Source organism: Heliangelus exortis, chromosome 3, assembly GCF_036169615.1.
Source record: "Heliangelus exortis chromosome 3, bHelExo1.hap1, whole genome shotgun sequence".
NCBI lineage: Eukaryota > Metazoa > Chordata > Aves > Apodiformes > Trochilidae > Heliangelus > Heliangelus exortis.
Genome location: NC_092424.1, coordinates 33,796,724 through 33,815,945, shown reverse-complemented (window position 1 = coordinate 33,815,945; position 19,222 = coordinate 33,796,724). Strand labels below are relative to the sequence as shown.

General features: G+C 40.2%; 1 protein-coding gene across 8 annotated transcripts in view; it reads right to left on the bottom strand.

The window, feature by feature from the left end:
- ATL2 (atlastin GTPase 2) overlaps positions 1–19,222 on the bottom strand; it is a 43,032-nt gene that overhangs the window by 12,630 nt on the left and 11,180 nt on the right. For 6 of the 8 annotated variants that reach the window (XM_071740042.1, XM_071740043.1, XM_071740044.1 and 3 more), the window contains exons 2-6: positions 10,138–10,415; positions 5,265–5,399; positions 3,827–3,931; positions 2,656–2,706; positions 479–535 (exon numbers count right to left, since the gene is read on the bottom strand). In XM_071740042.1, the coding sequence (XP_071596143.1) occupies positions 479–535; positions 2,656–2,706; positions 3,827–3,931; positions 5,265–5,399; positions 10,138–10,415 (626 nt within the window). Of the gene's footprint in view, positions 1–478; positions 536–2,655; positions 2,707–3,826; positions 3,932–5,264; positions 5,400–5,620; positions 5,643–10,137; positions 10,416–19,222 lie in introns of those variants that run through there. The other 2 variants (XM_071740046.1, XM_071740047.1) reach the window with 2 other exon arrangements.

The following is a 19,222-nucleotide window of genomic DNA, read 5'->3' as shown; positions in this document are numbered from 1 at the left end:
TAAACCCTTCCCTGGCTTAGAAAGCATCAGGAGATGCTAGCAGTTTTGAGACTGCTAACACTGAGGCCAGGAACACTTCAAGAAAATTAAATGCAACATAGCCCTTCTCAGTGTTATTTCTTAGAAGCCACATAACCTTTAGCCAAAACCATATACCACTACCAAAGACCAACCACATCTTTCTTACTCAGTAATGAGTTAAGAAGGCAGTGCTTAACTTTTCTCCTTAATGTCTGCACATCACTTGACACTTCCATTCATTTTATGCCTTACAACTCAACCACAAAGCTGTGCTTGCCCAAAATGCGGTCCTCTTCAGCACTGTGTTTTTGCCAAGAAACACAGTGATAGGGAAAGCAAATTAATTTTGTAAAGAACAGGCTAGCTTCAGCCCAACTGATTACCTTTCATAAACTATCCTGAACCCACTTTATACACATTCAATGGCTTAAGATCCACTTAATATATATATAGTTACCTGAAACGGCTTTTGGTAAATTTCTTCCATAGCCAGTCTTCCGTATTCTGTGAACAACTGATAGAAAGAAGAGTGTTTAGGATACCACATATTAAACACATTTTTCTACTGTAAAATATTCTATCACGTCACTGGAAAATAAAGCATTTGAACTTAAATCCTGTCATGGGTTGACAATAGCCAGTACACCTCAAGAACAAGCACAATGACCCTCAGTAACATTCAGGAAGGAGACATCATTTCCAGAAGCCTCAGAGTGCCCTTCTGTAACTGTCAACATACCACAGCTCTAAGTGGGTGTCCTGTGGGCTATTCTCAGAGGAAAGCTGGCTGCATCTCTCAGTAAGTCAGTGTCCAGCATTTGTTACCTAGGCTAAGGAGGTTAAGTCTGTCTAGCATTTGCTCCCTCATTTCCACAAAAGATTTATTCCTGAAATCTCAAGGAACTTGGCTACAGCCAATGTGTCAGACATTTAAATGCAAGCCAAGTTCAGTAGCCTCCCAGCTCTCTACTTCAGCTCATGACCTTAACTGCCAATTGTTCCTTCCTTCCACGATAAAGGCATGTGTCAGCTGTCTTCCTCTCATTGCTTTCACCACCTTTAATACCACCAGCAGCATTCTTCACTGAGCTGAATGGGCCAGACAAACCACAAGAACACAAATTATGGACTGTTCTGGCTGTTTCAGCAGAGGTAAATATTGTCAGGTGTTGATCCATGCTAGCCCTCTTACAGATCTTGGATGTCATGATAAAAGAAGCACTTGTGCACTCTAGAACCAGGCATCTGCTCCCTTCTGCATTAGAACTAACTCCCAGAACATCTTGGGTAGATTTCATGGATTAAAGGACAGTTCCTCTTGTGTCGATCACAAGAGGATCTGAGAACCTGTAAGACTGATTTGACACAAAATTAGCATCCCAGTTCTTGTCACCCTGAGCTCTGAAACGGTGAAGCAGCCACATAAGACTGGCTCCTTTGACCCTAAACTCCCTATCCCATTCAATTCTCTGCTACATGGAAAAGGCAGCCAGAGACATAGGAGTACTTCAGAACAGAAAATCATGTTAAGAGGAATTCAGAATTTCCTTCCCTCATTCTACAATTCCTTGCCTCAGCTTTAAATGCATGGGTGTCCCCTACCTACTGTGCATATTTATCACCCTTCCCTTCCTTCCCTCAAATCTCACCCTCCTGTAAAAGAAAGGAACTGATTTATTGACATTGCACTGAGGCTGCCAAAGTCATGAGGAAAGCCTGGCTTTCAAATAATTAGCTGAGGCTTTTTTTGTTTGCAGTGCTTGGTTAGGTTTTTTTTTCAGGGTGTAGGGAAGTGCTGGCCCAGTGATAGAACTCTGTTAACTGAGAACAGTATCACAAGACTATGTTTAGTTGGTGCTCTTCTGCTCCCAGTATTGGCAAACAGTCTTTTGCAGCACTGACCAAGACAGAAGTCCTTTCAATCAGAAGACATGTAAAACAGTTTTAAGCTGTGACAAGGTCATGGCCTGAGCACAGGCAGGCATTTGTTAATACACAAGACAGCCTTTAAAGCTACAGGTTTTAAGTTAAGGAGATAAGGTTCTTGCACCATTCACATAAAGCCAGAATTCAGTGGCCTTTGACCACAATGTTCCATTAGAGGATGAAAACCCTGCAGTAAAGAGAACAACTCTTTCCTACTTTTGTTTCTAAGCAGGGAAAAAACAAAACAAAACAGAAACCACCCCACAGTAGGGAATGCTTCTGGGTAGAAGATCCTCTTTCTGCCCTGACCCAAGATCCCACATTTCTTTGGAAATTGCTTACAAAATACCATCCCCACTTTCCTATTTTAGGGGAAAAGGAGAAACACTAGAATTTTCTCATTAAGTACTTCCATAAATCATTTTCATTTCTCAATATGTCAGGAATTTCAGAACCTACCATATAAGGAACAGACTTCAGAAAGATAAGATTTAGCCAGTACTATTTTAACTCTGCACTGGCATAGTAAAATCATCACAGCATCATTTGGTGGAAATAATATTCTTAAAGGCAGCACTAGTTGCAGCAGCAGGTTGGCTTCAGTGGTTTATATGAAGCAACAGGCAGGTCCCAAATCAGTTACATTAGTAGGAACTTCAAGAACTACCTGTTCAGTAGCAGCTTAATGTAAATGCAGCATATTCTCACCTGCAAATGTTGAAGGTCATCTTCCTGAATATTCTGGGACAAGTTGTACACCTGTAAGAGAGTAAACAAATTACAGTGTAACATGAAACCATTATCTTACATTCTTGTAATCTTTTTTGGGTATTTTCAGGTATTTTTACCCCCTCCATAAAAGTCTAACTACCCAAAAGGCAGCAATTAGAAAGGTGTCACAAGACACATCTCAAACAAAAGTCACTTCCTTACACAAAGTGCTAGAGACAAAAATCACCGTTGACTACCCTAAACTTTCTTAGAACAGTGCCTTTCCAAGAAAGCAAGCCATAAAGGAATCTGAGAAGACTGCCAAAAAATGCTTAAAATCACCATCTAGGTATGAGACAGGCGAACTGAGAAGGGCACAACTGTTTGCCATCCTCAAGTCCATGTGACCTAGGATTCAATGATTCAGCAGCTGCATCTCTGAGACAGAAATGACTGTGGGGTTAATTCACCAGTTTTTTTGCTTTCACATCTTCCCAGAGAAATCTGATTTTATCCTGGGAGCATGTGACCGTTTCAATAGCACAGTAAACTCGGATGCATTAACAACCCACAATTTTTCTACAGGAACAAAACAAACAAAAAAGTCATACAGAACACCCATCAAAAACAACCCCACAGGGCAGAAGTAAATGTTCTATATACTCCTTTACTTTCATGATGTAGAATGCCTGGAGGTCACTAGTCAAAAACCTGCTCACTTTCCCACATACAAGGCACAAGCTGAAAAGTAGCTTACAGCATAGCACAATTGTCAGAAGTTTAACAGTAGCAGCAAGTTTAGCTGATCACAGTGTAATTTCACTCCAAACTGTATCTAAAGTTTTGAAAAAGATTCTGTAACGTATCTTTACAGAAGCAGTTGCTACTTAGACATCTTTTTCTAGGGATTCCCCAGCTCAGTCAGCAACTTAACTCAGCCTGGCCTTGAATAACTGTGGTTCCAGATAAATTTAGGTATTATACTGTACTGACGACATTAAGTATGAAATAATAATGAAAAATGAAATAATAAGACATTAAATATGAAAGCTTAAATGATAGAAGAAGATACAGAGCTGAATTTCGAAGCATGGCTAGAGAGATCTTTGCATGTTCAATGCAGAGGATTCCTTCAGCTGCTGTTATTTGCTAGCACAGGTATTCTCACCTGGACAGAACTTGTCATGGTGCTCAAAGCAAAAACCGTAGCACAGTCTTTGATAGTGGATTGGCTATCAAAGGCACCTTGGGTATCCATGAGTAGTACAGCAACCTAGAGAGTTTTAAAGAGCAGCAATAGTTAAACAAATTGTCAGCATTTTCTAACTCAAGGCCATTGGGATAAATTCTGCTTCTAGTAAGTAGAGCAAGTCTCTGCCCCTATACCCACTTATTAAACCTCAGCCAGGCTGTCTGTGCACATGCCCATACACACCTAGAGCTGGGTAAGCAACTAGAAGAGCCATTTCATCAGCTATAGGTCCTTGACCATGCTACATACTAGCAAACTTCAGCCCATTGAGGGTACAGTGCAGAGTAGGTCATTAGAGCTAAGAAGGAGATGGTTACTTTTAAAAATATGTTTTAAAAATTTTAGAGGAAAACAAGATAATTGATACTGGCTGTCTGCTATGACTAGTCACTAAGATCACTTCATTTCTTAAGTTAAAGTCTGCACTTCCCATCTTTGGGATCTACTGCAATTCCCTTCTCTTTCAACTAGAGATGACTGACAGATGAGAACAAGTGTGTGATTTGTCCCCAGAACACAGATTCTCACAACTTAACTGTTCTTTAGCCACAGAAATGCTTGGATAGCTAACTTCCTGCATGCCTAAGCCACTGTCTGTTTAAGATCATGGTCACATATTAATTGGTCATCAGATGTTTCCTCTGCAAATGCAAAGGGTATGAATATTTAATAACCAAGACTTTATGGTTCAGGAAAGCAGGAATAGCTTTGGATACACCACTGGTAATGCAGAGCACTTATTTATTAACATTAACACTTGTTTCAGCATCAAGGTAAAAACCTGGAACCAAACTTTGAAGTTAAACTAATGCAGACTTAAAGGCCAAAATCACTAGCTTTGGTTGGAATACAATTAGTGTCTTTTATCCCACTGTTAGACTTGAACATTTTTCACAAACTACCTGTTAAAAAATATAGGAGAGCCAGCTTCCAGACACTGAAGATGTTTCTAGTACTTAAAGCAACATATTACACTTCACTAGAACACAGCTACAAGCTAGAACACATTCTCACCTCTCCAAAAACTGTGTTTGTTAGAATTGTTCTTATCACAACATACATGGTATTTTGTAGCCCTTACAATTTTACAACATCCACAGGATAACCCACCCATCCGCCTAGACAGAGTAGACTTTGCCAAAACAAAGTACACTCAGAATGGGACCATAGCTGGAGATCAGATTTTATAACCCAGAAGTAAAATTCATACTTGCACTGATACAAGGTCTCCAAATGTCATGCAGCTACTGAATGCAAAGGAAAGTAACTGATTTTCAAACTGCCTCCATGAAAGCCAAGGTATACACACAGAGGCAAAAAACCTTATACACATCTATTTAAGTAAAGCACTTACCTTTGTTCCATTTGGTTTATCAATTACAAACACTTCACTCCAAATCTGAATGCCAGTGGTTTCCCGTTCACATCCACCTCTCCATGTAAACCCAGTCAATGGCTCAGTATTTCCACCTATCCAACAAGAAGAAGTCTGCAAAAAAAGAGGAGAAACTTACTTAAAAGGAAGGTGCAGGTGCTGTTGTTTGGGGGTTTGTTTTGGTTTTTTACATGTTATGTTTTAGCAGACTTTCACATTGGTCTCTGATTTTCCTCAGAGCTGACTGACATTACATAAAATATTAAGATGCAATGCTTCTCAATGCTACTCTATGTTTCAAAGATCATCCACAAAGAAAGAATGTTCAAGTCTACCATATTTCTGTGGTTCCACAACTCTTTGGTGACTAAAGAGCTTATGTGCACAGCTCTCAAGTCTCAAGCAGTCAGAGCAGCTCAGTTTTGTTTGTGGATTCCTCTTTGCACTCATGGTCTTCTCACAGTTGGGAGAACTCAAATACAGTCATAAATAGCACGTAATTTAACTACAAGAACAGAGCTACACCTCTGCAAGGAACAAAAAACCATGATCTTGACTTAGTCCTCTCCTTTGCCCCTCAGAGATGTCAACTGCTGAAGCCAGCCAAGCATCTAAGCCCCTGCACAAACAGAGGAACAAGACTCCAATACCAGCTTGCAGAAGCCAAAGAAAATAGGCAAGGACCAGAATATCTCTGCTTGTCTCAGTTACAAAACACTTTTTCCTAAGTGACTAGGATTCAAGAGTAAAGGTCATGTTGAGAGTTTGATACATGTCCATCAACCCATCCATGTTCAAATTGTATTGGCATGTTGCCCACTTTGGGAAAGGCTATCAGGGAGTCAAGTACAGTATGCAGCTAATATTTCTGGCTGGTGGTGCTGGTACTAAGGCTCTCAAGGACAAGCAACACACAGAGCAGTGGCTCTCAGAGAGGAATCCAGCCTTTATACGAGCACATTTAACCCAGAATTGTAGTTTATGTACTGTTACTGTTACGAGCAAGCTATGGGCATGAACAGGAATCTTTAGGAAGTTTCATTGCCACAGATTTATATACACTGAAATCCTTCAAGAGAGAACTGGTACACAGTTAATAGTTTAACTGATGAAAGGGCTTAGAGAAAAAACTTTTTTTCACAGTCTAGAACACAGAATGCTGGCAGAACAGAGAGAGTCATTTAACGAATTTGCCTTTGATTGCCCAGAAGAAACTATCAGCCAGGACACTGTGCTCTTTGAGAAGGCCAAATTCTCAGGTCACTAGACTAGGTCTCTACCTTCTTTACTGACTTCGCACTGGCGGGTTTCAGAAAAGAGCTCAGCACACATCTTCACACCACAGAAAACAGCATGAGCACCCAGGGGCTTTACAGAACAGAAATACATACTACAAGTAAGTGAAACTGCATGTTTCTAAAGGGGGGGACCAGAAAAAAAAACCTGCACACATTCCTCATGTCTAGCAAGCCAAAGAGCGAACGAAACGAAGAAGCAAAGTTCTAGACCAGCACTCTCCCAAATGCTAAGTGCACACCATTCAGCTCTGCTATTTCGATGAGACACAGCAAAAGTAAATTACATGAGCAGATAAAAATTCAGAAAATTAACACAGACATACAAGTGAAGGTCTTATAATAGGTAGGTCATTGTGTTTCTTCTTTTCTTTCTTTACTGTTTTGTTTTGGGGGTGCTTTTTGTGGGGCTTTGTTTTGGTTTTCCTTTGGTAGCTTTTTTCAGGATTTTTGTTTGTTTATTTGCCTGGTTCATTTGGGTTTTTATTTTGTTTTGCACATACACTTCTACCAGCAAGACTACACAAAACTTGGATAGCTTTCCCCTGGGGCTTTTTATCCCAGGAGGTGCTTATGCATCCATTAACCACTCTAGAAATTAAAACCTGAGGCTTGCTTTGGACTTTACTACACTCCAGGATACAGTTTTGGAATGCTGAATCATATTTCTCAAGTATATGACAATGGATTGTAGCTTTTCACTTCTAAAAAAGAACCTGTTATATTATTCAACAATATGTTCTTCTTGCAATTTATACAAGAATACTTCTTCCCCATTTTTGTCCAGAAATTATCCTTATTTGTAGCAATACAGATGAAAAGAACAAAAATCTTTTCACAAGTCCCTAAATGAGCACTAGATACTACCACATTTGATCTCACATGTGATTCATGTCACCAGAGACTTTGGTGTCTTAACAGGCACAACTGCAGATGAAGCTGCTTATCCTGAGAATGATGCACTTAAGCCAGCCTGACCCACCTTTACATCAATTTAAAAAACACTTATCTTACTATATTTCTCCTTCTTTAGTTAAAACTCGGTATCTTAACAGTCTCTATCCACCAAGTTGACTTCAAGGATATTCAGTAGGTGGAAGAAGGAACAAGAAAACTTTGTTCCTACAGGAAAACAAGCTAGAAGCTACACTACAGATTTGTATCAGTAACTTAAAAGATAACCTTTCTGAATATATTATACAATAAGGAAAGGACCAAGGCAGCTTTGTTTGCACAGTGCCATTAGTATACAGTGCACCTTGCAGATTAATAGAAGCTTAGAAGTTCACAGCTCTAAACACTTTTAAATCTAAATTTACCAGCGTTACTGCACCCAAGTCTTAGTAAGACTTAAACTGCAACAAAGATCACAGAATCCCTGCAGCAGTACACACTGCTGCTTTGTTGCAGATTATTCTGTTCCATTTCAAATGAGCAATCAACAATATCAGTGCTTTAAATGAGATGTCCACCTCCCTGAAGCTAGTGACCTATCTCATCCATGCCAAAATCCTACCTGTCACTTCAACTGGCACAAGTGAGACTTTCAGAGTTGTAACTTTCCATATGACCTTCAGCTCTTGGTTTAACACAAGAAAATGGACTTCTGAAGTACCTTTGCAAGTTTTTCAGCACACATTAATTCCCACAGGGGAGGATATCCCAAAGTTACTTGAGTAGTGCAGCGTACAAACTAAATACAGATGCTTTAGTACTGAAATTTGTGTAAGTATAGAGAATACCATTTGACGTAATACAAGTCAACAGTGCTCAAAAGAAGAGGCACTGCACTTATCTTCTCTCATCCCCAACTCCTGTCAGTCAGTTTGCAGAAACTCTGACGCTTGTCAAACTCTTTCCCTAAGCCAGTTTACATCACTGAGCTGGCAGGAAAACAATTTGGCAAAGTGCAGTGCCTCCTGATGCATCAAGTTGGATCAGCTCAGCTAAGGGCCTGCAAGAATTTACAACTTCAGACTGCAAATACCAGTCCAGAAGCAGCATATGGAAAGAAAGACCTCTCTTTTGGAAACAGTTGAAGAAAGAGTTGTTACAGTAGATGGCTAAGTTTACCTTATCTTCAACTTAAATGAAACAAATGGTATTTTGAAGGACACCTACAGAACACTGAAAAATGATTGCACAATAGAGGGAACAGGGAGGCACAATATTACACAAGGCTGAAACAGTGTTTCAATGTGTTTTGCTTTATGAACTTTTGTTTTCTTTCACAATCCCAATGTTAGAATATTTGCTTAAAGCCCACCCCTTCTATTTTTGGAATGGTACTATCGGTACCATTGACCATCTATCTGAGATTTCATCAATTCTTGGGAGTTCAGGTTTTTTTATTTGTTTGTGGTTTGCTCTTGGGTTTTTTTTGGTTTGGTTTTAATGGAAACAGCACATTAGAGAGGTTTTATATACACACACACAAAAGGTCTTCCACTGAACAGCTAAATGAATGAAACTTTTATTCCCCCCTAGTTTTGAGGAGTCATAAGATGTTGGGAGCACCAGCTTGCTACTCTGTTGTCCTCCTACTATATCCTCAGTGTCTTTAACACAGAGCTCTAGGCAAAGGAGTGAGAGGAATTCAATAGCAGGCACTGCTGGGAATGAAAGAAAGGAAGCCTTCATTTGCCAGCTACTAACAGCTTCTTTGTAATATTCCCCATATTTCCTATAACTGCAGGGTTCATCTTGATTTCTCCTCAAGTCAGACAACACAGAGGTAAAAGACACTGTCGTGCTGAGTTTCTGCTACCATTAATTCCAATTTAGAAGAACTGCGACTGACAAAGGAGTAGGTTTTGTTTAAGAGCTTCAGAAAGCAAAAGAACACCAAATTGTCCATATTCACTCAGCAGATTAAAACAACCTGTGACAGGCAGATGTGCATATGAATAGGGGGCCCTACCCCACGTTCTATGTATCAGCCTAGAGTTGTAAGTATAGCAGACACAAGACAACACCAGCCAAAAGCTAAAATCTAAGGGAATAAATTACATTTTGGATTAGATATTCAATAACCAATGAGTTCGAAGTATTTTACATGTTCCTGGATTATATTCAGAGACACGTTCCAGGGAGCAAACAGCATACTTTTTCCCTTTTGCCATACCTAACATTTTAGCAGAATTGGTAATTCAGTAGCTACCCGGTAAGGCTCTTCTTTTTGCAACAATGGGTCAGATAGTGCTACAATATGATTTCAGGAGATCAATTCAAAATTCCTCCAGGCCACCACTTGGATGAGTTGAGCTTCCCCTTCAACTAGAAGACCACCATGCTCCCTCATTCAAGTTTTTCTCATGGCCATTTACCTCAGGACACCAATAAATTCCCTTGGTAACTGCAGAAAAATTTTTATTGAGAAACTTGTCACTTAATTACACTTCAGAGAACAGTAGAAACAGAGCAGGTAGTTTACCCATCCCCTAATCAGCAAGAAAAATTTGACCTGCTATATTTGTGCTCAAGTCAATAAAAACAGAAGTAAAATACTAAAAAAAACAAACTACTTTTCTCTTGCAAGGAAAATCTCAGTTACTCACCCTGTTATACATATATCTAAGCATGAAGTCCAGGAGAAAAGATTTTCCTTTGCGGAAAGCTCCTGCTACAGACACAACTACTATGTTAAGATCTTTGATGTGTTCCTGAAGCAAGATTTTTTCCAATGCTTTTTCATCCAATTCAAAGTTATGGTCATCTTCATGAGCAAGAACAATCTGTATGGGACACGGCTTATCCAACTCCACCTCATCATCTGAGTCTGGCAGGGCATCTGAGTCTGGCAGGGCGTCCTCTTCTTCTTCTTCATAATGCTTACCTGCAAAGTGACAAGTTACAATATATAAGTAAGTCACAGATTAGGGCACTAAACATTTCTTTGAAGTGAAGCTTTGAGCTGAGCTTTCATTCCCACAGCAGCAAGAGTGCTCCTGAGAATGCACACGGGCAGACAACAAGATCAACAGCAGTTCCCCATCCATTTTCATCAGCTTTGCATGTAGTCTACACTTCAGGTCTTCAGCATTCCCTGCATTTTAAGAAATCACAAAAGAGGACCGGTTTTCAGCCAGCATCAAAACCCATTTTAAAAGGCTTTTTAGGCATAACTTCAATTAAAAATCAAGGACCATTTCTCTTACTTGGAAGAAGTTAGTTTAAAATAGGCTCCAAATACAATCAGAAAAGAACTTTTTAGACCACTACCTTCTTATACAGTTGTAAGAAAACAAAACATTTTCTGTCAGTTTTGCTAGCCAACATGTACAAGCAAGACCACTCATTTAGTATGTAACCCCAGAGTTACATACATCAGCAGATGACTAAATTCCTCTCTAATTCCAACACATTACACCTGTTTCAACTCTCAATATAGCACAGACTTCAGAGTGCCTATTCACTGCTTGCAAGAGGGTAATTACCTAAGCACATGCAAGGCCTAAATGCTTTCTGGATAGAAGAGGAAAAACCAAAACACTGAGTTTCTAGCTTCATTCTCTTCCCATGAAGCATTATTAAGCAAGATTTAATAACAATAGGTACCAACTTATTTAAAAAACAGTTAAGAGAATATTTTATACACAAATTAAAAACCAATACCTTCTCAGAATCACCTAGTAGCTGAAAGAAAATGTAACTCAGACACTATTTACGTTTCTAATGAATGATAAATTAAGGTACAAAACCCATCAGACATACAGTGCAATAGTAGCAGTATCCTATTCTCCTGACTTCCAGAATCAGGAGGTACTAGGTTAAAGGCCTAAAAGGAAACCAAACAAACTGAAAAGATGAAGCCTCTTCAGTTGCTCAAGAACCAAAACACTGATATTTTTCCTATAGCAGAAACAAACTCTACCACTGGCCTGATTCTAGTTTTTCTATCAAGCATATGGAAGAGGTTTTGTGCTTACAGAATTAGCCTCTAACACCAGATTTACATTTTGCCATGATCTATGAGAAACCCATGCACACAAACCTGACTGAGGAACCTTCCTTATAGTTATTTATCTGGGTACATCACAGTCTGAGTTCAAGGACTGATAGTGATGCCTGCATCCCTAAGCATTGCTTCAAAGAAGAGCAGCAGACACCTCCAGCTACTCCATCCATTGTGTGCAGGTATGCTACATGGCCCCCATGCTTCCTGTGGAAGCAGCCCAGCAGCAGCATTCTCTTACAGGATGTGTCATTAGGCACCACCATTTAATTCATGACAGAGACCCTGCCAATACTCACAGGACCTGCCAAGTCATTCCTGCCAGGCTTTGCATCATAAATACCATCCATCCTCAGCTCCAACACACTCTTGTTTTGAGGATGTAATGAGACATTTGTGTTATTACCATGCAAAAATGGTAACACCATGACCCTAGAGTTTCTCCAGCAGCTGTCTCTTCAGCCAGGTCTGACAACATTTCACTCCACTGCAAATCAGAGAGGATTTCCAAGCATCTTATCTGTGCTGCCTCAAAGGCCAGTGGCACTAAATCTTAAAAAAGTGTTTGAATACACTAAACTAGTGTAGTACTTTGAACAGAAGTAAACTTGAATGCTTAAAGCCTAAAATGTTCACCACATGGGTGTGCAAGACAGCCCCTAGCACCATCCTAACTTGAACTGGTTGACAAAGCAGGCCAGAAAATTCAGTTGCACCAGCAAGCCTGACAACTGGAAGGAGTAATTTAAAAAGAAAAGCTATCAACAGGACACGAAACTATACAAACTACATTAATACAATACTGGTCACCACTTGAGAAGAAATCTCTCACCTTTGCTTTACATTCCCAGAAATTAAACAAGCCCTCTTTTTTGAAGGCACTAACAAAACAAATTTTGCCCATCCTTTGGAGGCCAGAATACTTGAGAGCACAGCCCAGTGAGGTAAGAAGATTCTGACAGTCTGAAAGAAAGCCTTCAGTGTCACAGCCTAGAAACATAAAGGGAATAACACTACTGGAAAAAAAGAAAAAAAAAAAAAAAAGGATAATTAGACAGCTCCAAGAAGAAATACCTGTGTTTTAGCAAACGTATTCACACAAGGTATCAAAGTCTTTGCTTCTACCTATTCCCCAGGCAACAAGTTTCATTTTATTACTTAAAACAGCCTCGTGTTCATATCAGTTTTGTAAACTAAGGCAGACTGTACTATAGTCCCAAAGCAACATCAGCAACTTCTCCTCATTCACTTGGAGCCTGACAGTAACCATCTTTTCCTATATGGAAATCATCAGAACCTTACTAGACCCTCAAAGCATAAGCTGTAGTAGCATCTTTCTGCCAGCACAGAGCACAGCCATCCAAAGCCTCTTCAAGCTAAGAAGCCTTCCATACAAACAAGTAGAGTGGTCTTCTATCACTTGTTATTTCTAAATAAACACTTCTCCCTATCACAAGTAGATAGTACTATCAAGAGTTTACACACAATATGCCCATTAATAGCTCACAAGATCTTGCTAATAGTGTTTTGCACCCCTGGAGCTCACTTAGCTCAGAGGGGACAGGAAATAAGATTTATCTTAGGCCCTATTAAATTCCTATTAAATTCCACTTGCCAGCAGAAATTGGAAAATGCAAAGCACCAAGTCACGGTTTTCTGTTTGGCTTGGGTCAGGTTGCTTTGTTGAATCTTTTTTGGGGGGATGGAGGCCAATTTTTTGGTTGGCTGTGGGGTTTTTTTGACTAATCAGTCTGAAAGCTCCCAACTTCCCTACAGAAAAGATTCACTGCTATGAATCAAGCACTTTAGAGGGTGGAGAACTACAGTGTTGACAGCTTTGAAGGAAACTTGATCCATCCAGAAGAGCTGGTTTGATAACTTCATGCTCAAGTTGCAGAGTACACCCTTCTCTTCAAGAGATCCTGAACTAGTTAGCAATTACTAGGACAGACATTGCACAAATTAAGCATGTTAACAAGTGCTCATCTCAGCAGCACAATCAGCATACACTAACCTGTCATGTGCTCCTAGGCAGCTGTCACAATCTTTTTGGTCCTTTATGTTGCCTTCTGTCTCCTTACCCTGTTGCTCTAGCTAGTCCCCATCTTAAGCAGCACTGGAGTACTTTGGAACTCCTTCTAGAGATTTTGGCATCCTGGGCAAAAGATCACGTTCCATTTGCCAGAACTTTCACAGCAGTCTCTCAAAGCAATGGTCAGGACAAGAAGTCCCACTTTACAGTCCAGTTTTCTGCAAAAGCTGCAGAAGCACTACAGTTAAGTTGTACAAGCAGTCCATAAAATAAGCATGCTGTCAAGTCGGGCCACAGGTTAATAAAGTTCAGAACATGAAGATTCCCTACTTACCCCCATTTCTCCTCCTCCTCACCTGCCCCAGCATGGTCATAGGGATCTACAGAAATTTAAGTGGATTTGTCCTAAAGCCTGGTCTGAAGACCACAAACTGCTCTCAGTTCTTGCAGTAGTCCAGCACCAGCAGATCAAGTAGAGGAACAGATGAGGACTAACTTTAGAAGAGGTGTGTTCACAACACAACCAGCCCTACACTGACATGTTTCCAGCCAAATGTACAGTAATTCAGACTTGCAAAGCTCATGGTAGCCTCCTTATATAGACCTCTAAGACAACACATTCATTATTGCAACAGAGACAACCAAAGAAACAGACTTTTGTTTCTTTCGGAGTTTGTTGGGGTTTAATACTGTCTCTTAACACTTTGGGACCTACAGCTAAATCCCAGTAATGGGGTTATGTACACAGCACATCCATCCTATACACTCAGAGTGGTTGCTTCAGAGGCATGGCTTTTGGTTCCATACACTGCAAGTGGAACAGGCCATCAAGACTGCCTCCTGCCAGTGTACTAAAGACAAGCTGGTGGATTCATCCTACTCACTCAAAGAGTTGGTCTCAATGCTGCTGGAAATCCTCGTGTGTGCAGAAAACTGGACCTAAGATTGAGTCCAGTCACACAGAAAAGCTTTTATTTGTCAAAGCACAGGGTGCTAGAGCTTGCAGTGCAGTGTTGCAGGCCCAGAATGCCATAACTATGCTTTTCTTTTTTCCAGACGTTCATCTAACCTTTGAAGCTTCAGTACAACTGAACCAACAACATACTCCAGACTACACACACCTCTACCACTCTTACAGGAGCTGATGCAGAAAGACCATCAAACTAGGCTTGCCATTCATTCAGGCCTATTAACTACATCTGTTTACTAATCACTCCCTGCTCCATTTTGGCTTCTTTCAACCTGAATCATTCAGTTGGAGTGCGTGAGCTAATGCTCAGTTGCTTCCTAACCCGGGTCAAACAGACTGGCAGATACAAGAGAAGCAATACTGCAAGGCAAGATACACAAGTAGACAGACTTGAATGGAAGCAACTATAGCCAAGAGAAGATACTGCCACCCAGTTTCCCAATAAGCTCTTCACTCAGCAACTACTACACTGAGACTACTATTGACAACAGCTAAGTATCCAGAACAAGCACCATTTGTTGAAATGCTAAGCCAGATTTTGAACAGTAGCTGCTTTGTACAGACAATATTCCCACTGAACAAACTCAACTAAATAACCCATTTCTTAAAGTATGAAGTAAAATTAAAAGGTAATTCCTTCTTTTCCTAAGTACACAGCTAACAGCTAATGATCTGTTTGTCCTGCAATGTAAGAACACAGGAGTAAGAACAGTCAGCTCAATCCACGTGCTCTGAAAACAGGAGACAGCCTGCTTTAAATGCAAGTTCCTCCCTTTAAGCACAGTAATTGAAATGAAGTACCAACATAGTTACCTTTAAATTTCAACCCAAATACACAGCTTGAGCTGGTTACACACACCACTCGCATTCTTTCATGACAAAAAGCAATACACACTAATTGCTACACTCAGTTGGTTTTAGATAGAGTATAGGGTTCTGATCGACAAGCACTGAACACTTCTCTGGGCAGCAGGTTGCAGAGACAACTGCACACAAATGCAGCACAACATGAAAACAAATTCAAATCCCAGTGTTTTTTAGTGGTTTCATATTTGGATTATGAACAAAGTCTAAAGAAGACACTTTCATTAGTGGCTCTCATCAGTACTCCTTTCATTTACCTTATGAGAAGCAGTTACAATGACTTCACCATGCACATCCTCAAGCTGACAGTCTTAGTCATAGAATCACAGAATGGTTTGGGTTGGAAGGGACCTTAAAGATCACCTTGTTCCAACCCCCCTGCATGGGCAGGGACACCTTCCACTAGACCAGGTTGTTCAAAGCCACATCCAATCCAATAAAATAATGTCTTATACGTCTTGTAAGAACAGTATTATGTAGTATTGTCTTAATATCTGTGCTTTGCCACAAGTCCAACTTAAAATCAAAACCTCCAGTACCCCTATATACTACAGCTCCCAGAATCCCTAAACTTTTTCGTGGTGCTCTAGAGACACCTCACTTTTGAGTGCCTACAAAAGCAATTTCAGTCTCCCCCTCACAGTTCAATACAGATGCATGGTAAGTTCCCATACACATCTAAATAGTTAAGCAAGCTGAAATGGGCTAAACTAACCTCAAACCATCTGGCTCCAAATCTTGTTCTACCTCCACGGCCTGAGGGAGTTCACAGCTTGAATCAAAAGCTTAAAATAAGTTGTCATGAGGAAACTGCTGCACCATATTTAAATGTAATGCATTCTCACAGAGCTTCACCTAGGAAAATTTTCCTTGGAGAGAAAGGAGACAAACTGTTTAAATGTTTCTTGTTTTGGTGTAGTGAAGTGAGGAAAGTGTAGGCATGTGTGAACTGAGTTCCTGAGTGGAAAAAAAAAAATAGGCTAACCTTCAAACCTTATTTGGACAACACAAAAAATCTGGCACATCTAATGGAAAAAAAACTTTAAAAATTAAAAAATCACTAGATGCGAGTCATAAAATTGTACTACCTTTTCTCCAGCAGTCCTACTATACTGCAAGACCTACAAGAAAGCTATGGGGCTGCCACAGACCTTAATACATCACGACTTTCTTATTGATGAGTAGCAAATACTGCCAAGTAACATTTTAAGGCCAAAAATAATTAAATGTTTTGAATATTTCAGCTATTAATAGGACTGATGAGCAAAGTTCCAAAGACTTTTCTAGACAGTCAGTAAGAATGACAGAGAAGTAGAGGGTGAGAAGGGAAGAAAGATGCATTTAACTCTCTCTGTTCCTTCAGGGCAATGGGATGTTAAGGGACATATCTAGAACCATTACATAAACTGGGAGCAGAAGCAAGAAATACCTGAAGCTATAATTCTGCCAGGGAAGGAGAAAAAAGATATTCCGATGACCTAGATACCTATGAAACATCATAACTAATCAAACAACAGGCCTGTCTAGTCCTAAGTGCCCTAAAAGGCTTCTCTGTCAATGGTCTGCATGCATGCAGGAGCAGACAGCTCTCCCGTAACTGTGCAAAACACTGATACGCTGACATTTTGTATTCTCCATTTAAGGGGACAGAAAAGCTAGAGAAAGACTTCATTATAGTAAAGAGATGCAGAAAAAAAAAAAAAAAGTCAACCCTAAATTCAGCTATTTTCAGCAAATGCATACAATTAAGAATACTGATAAGCAGAGACTAAGACAGAAGCAGCATAAAACCTGACAACCTAGAAAGCAGGGAAAAAAATCTACTATATAAACACAATGTTTTTCTGAAAGCACATAATGAACTTAATAAGGAGGATGTACAAGGAAAAACTTGGAGGGTATGGATAGTGACAAAACATGCTTCTCATCCTTCTTCCACTCTGCCTAAAACCCAAAGCTATTAATAGCACACTCACTGAAGGATCTCTACCCACAGTTAGGTTTACCAGTACTTTTCCAGCCCCCTCAAAGAATGCTAAGACTAAGGCAGATGACAGCACTAAAAGGCTTCTTCCTCAACTTTTCTCCCCTTTCTTATCCATCCCCCAGGTTTTTGAGGAAGGCAAATGAGAATACACTGGGTCTGACAATCCCCTAGTTCACCATAGGCTCTGGAAGTGGCAAGTACTTTGTAAACACTGAAGGCTAACTGGATTCTTACAGGCTGTGCAGATTTAAACTAGGCAGACTGGTTTGTATTTCAGAGTGATTTTGTTTTAAGTTGTTGCTCATCCAATAAGTTACAGTCAGTATTTTCTAGATGGTTTAGGTCATAACTATATTTTATGTACCTTGTATGTATTTCTCATGTCAGCAGCTGATAACTTATTCAACATCTAACCCAAAACAAAATTTTAAGTGAGGAGGATATGGAGGAACAAATAAGGCAAGAGATGCCATCTGCAATTACCCCATGTTTGATCAAAGGATCTTAACAGCCAGAATGGGCTTAGTCACCTAGCTCCATCTGTACCATGGCCACAGAGGAGCTCAGCAGCAAGCAAAGCACGTGCTTACTTTTGCTGCATAGGGAGGTAAGCCAAAAAGGTCAGTTTTCATACTCATTTCCAGGAAAAACAAGCTGTCAGTCATGAACACCAACAGATATAAGGAAAAACAGCATGCTAAAGAGGCTTTAATTTCTTCTTTCTGATCAAACCTTGCATCTAACAATCTGAAGCTTCTAGGCAGAAGTGATCTTTTTAGCCCATCCAGCTTTTCCAGCTCTGAACTCCATAATGCTGTTTTTATCAAAAGTCCTACATTTCATTTCAAATAACAAATAGGAGTAGAGGGAGAGACTGGGTTTACCTTAAGCAACTGCCTTCTCTTACTGTGAAGTAGCTACCTTCAGACACCTTCATGGAGTATTTCAGTTCCTTCCCCCTCTCCATTCTCAATGTTCTTGACCTGGTAGCTTCAGTAACACCCACCAGATGAAAGGGAAGGGTGATGGGGAAACAAAACAGATGCCAACACAACTGATGCCCAGATCAACAATGTGAAACAAAACATGAAAAAAACATACATGTGACATAAGTCACATTTAGGGAAAACAAACAAAAAGAAAAAACACAACACATTTTGCATACATTCACTTTATTCCCACTGGAGGGAGAGATTTTTCCCCATACAGCTATGACAAAAGTAGTTTTCACAGTCTCTGCTGCTAAGCACATACAGAGAGAGGCCTGGGCTATCTTATCACTTTTCTGCAAACAGCCCATAATAACGGATAGAGCATCCAACCATGTCCCTGTACTTACTCTATGTAACTCCTGAGTTTTTGCCAGGTATCACTGTTGTTGCTGCACAAACATCCCTTACTGAGGCAAGAGCTCAAAGTACATTTTTTCTGCCAACAGGACAGTGCCAGTAACTGCCACCTCTTCTTTCCCCTGTTGCCTCTTCCAATCCTGCTTCAGTAGCAGAGCTGAGTCAAACCACTAACTCAGAGTTCTCCCACTCTTTCCCATTTCCAGCACCACACACTACCACACTGCCTTTCCTGCTAATTTTGCCACATACTCAATGCTGAGGAGAATCAAGTCAGCTAAACAAACCAAGCCAGCAGAAAAAGTAATAGAGTACAAACAACTTTCTACAAAAGCTTATCGCTCAGAGTCCAGTGAAAGCAGAACTGAAGACAAACAAAAAGCAGAGCTGCACAACTTCATCTGCAGGACACGAGGTACAGGACTGCTGCCCTCTCTCTGTGTTGGCATCACTGACCTAGGTCCAAGCACCAAGTTATCTTGAACA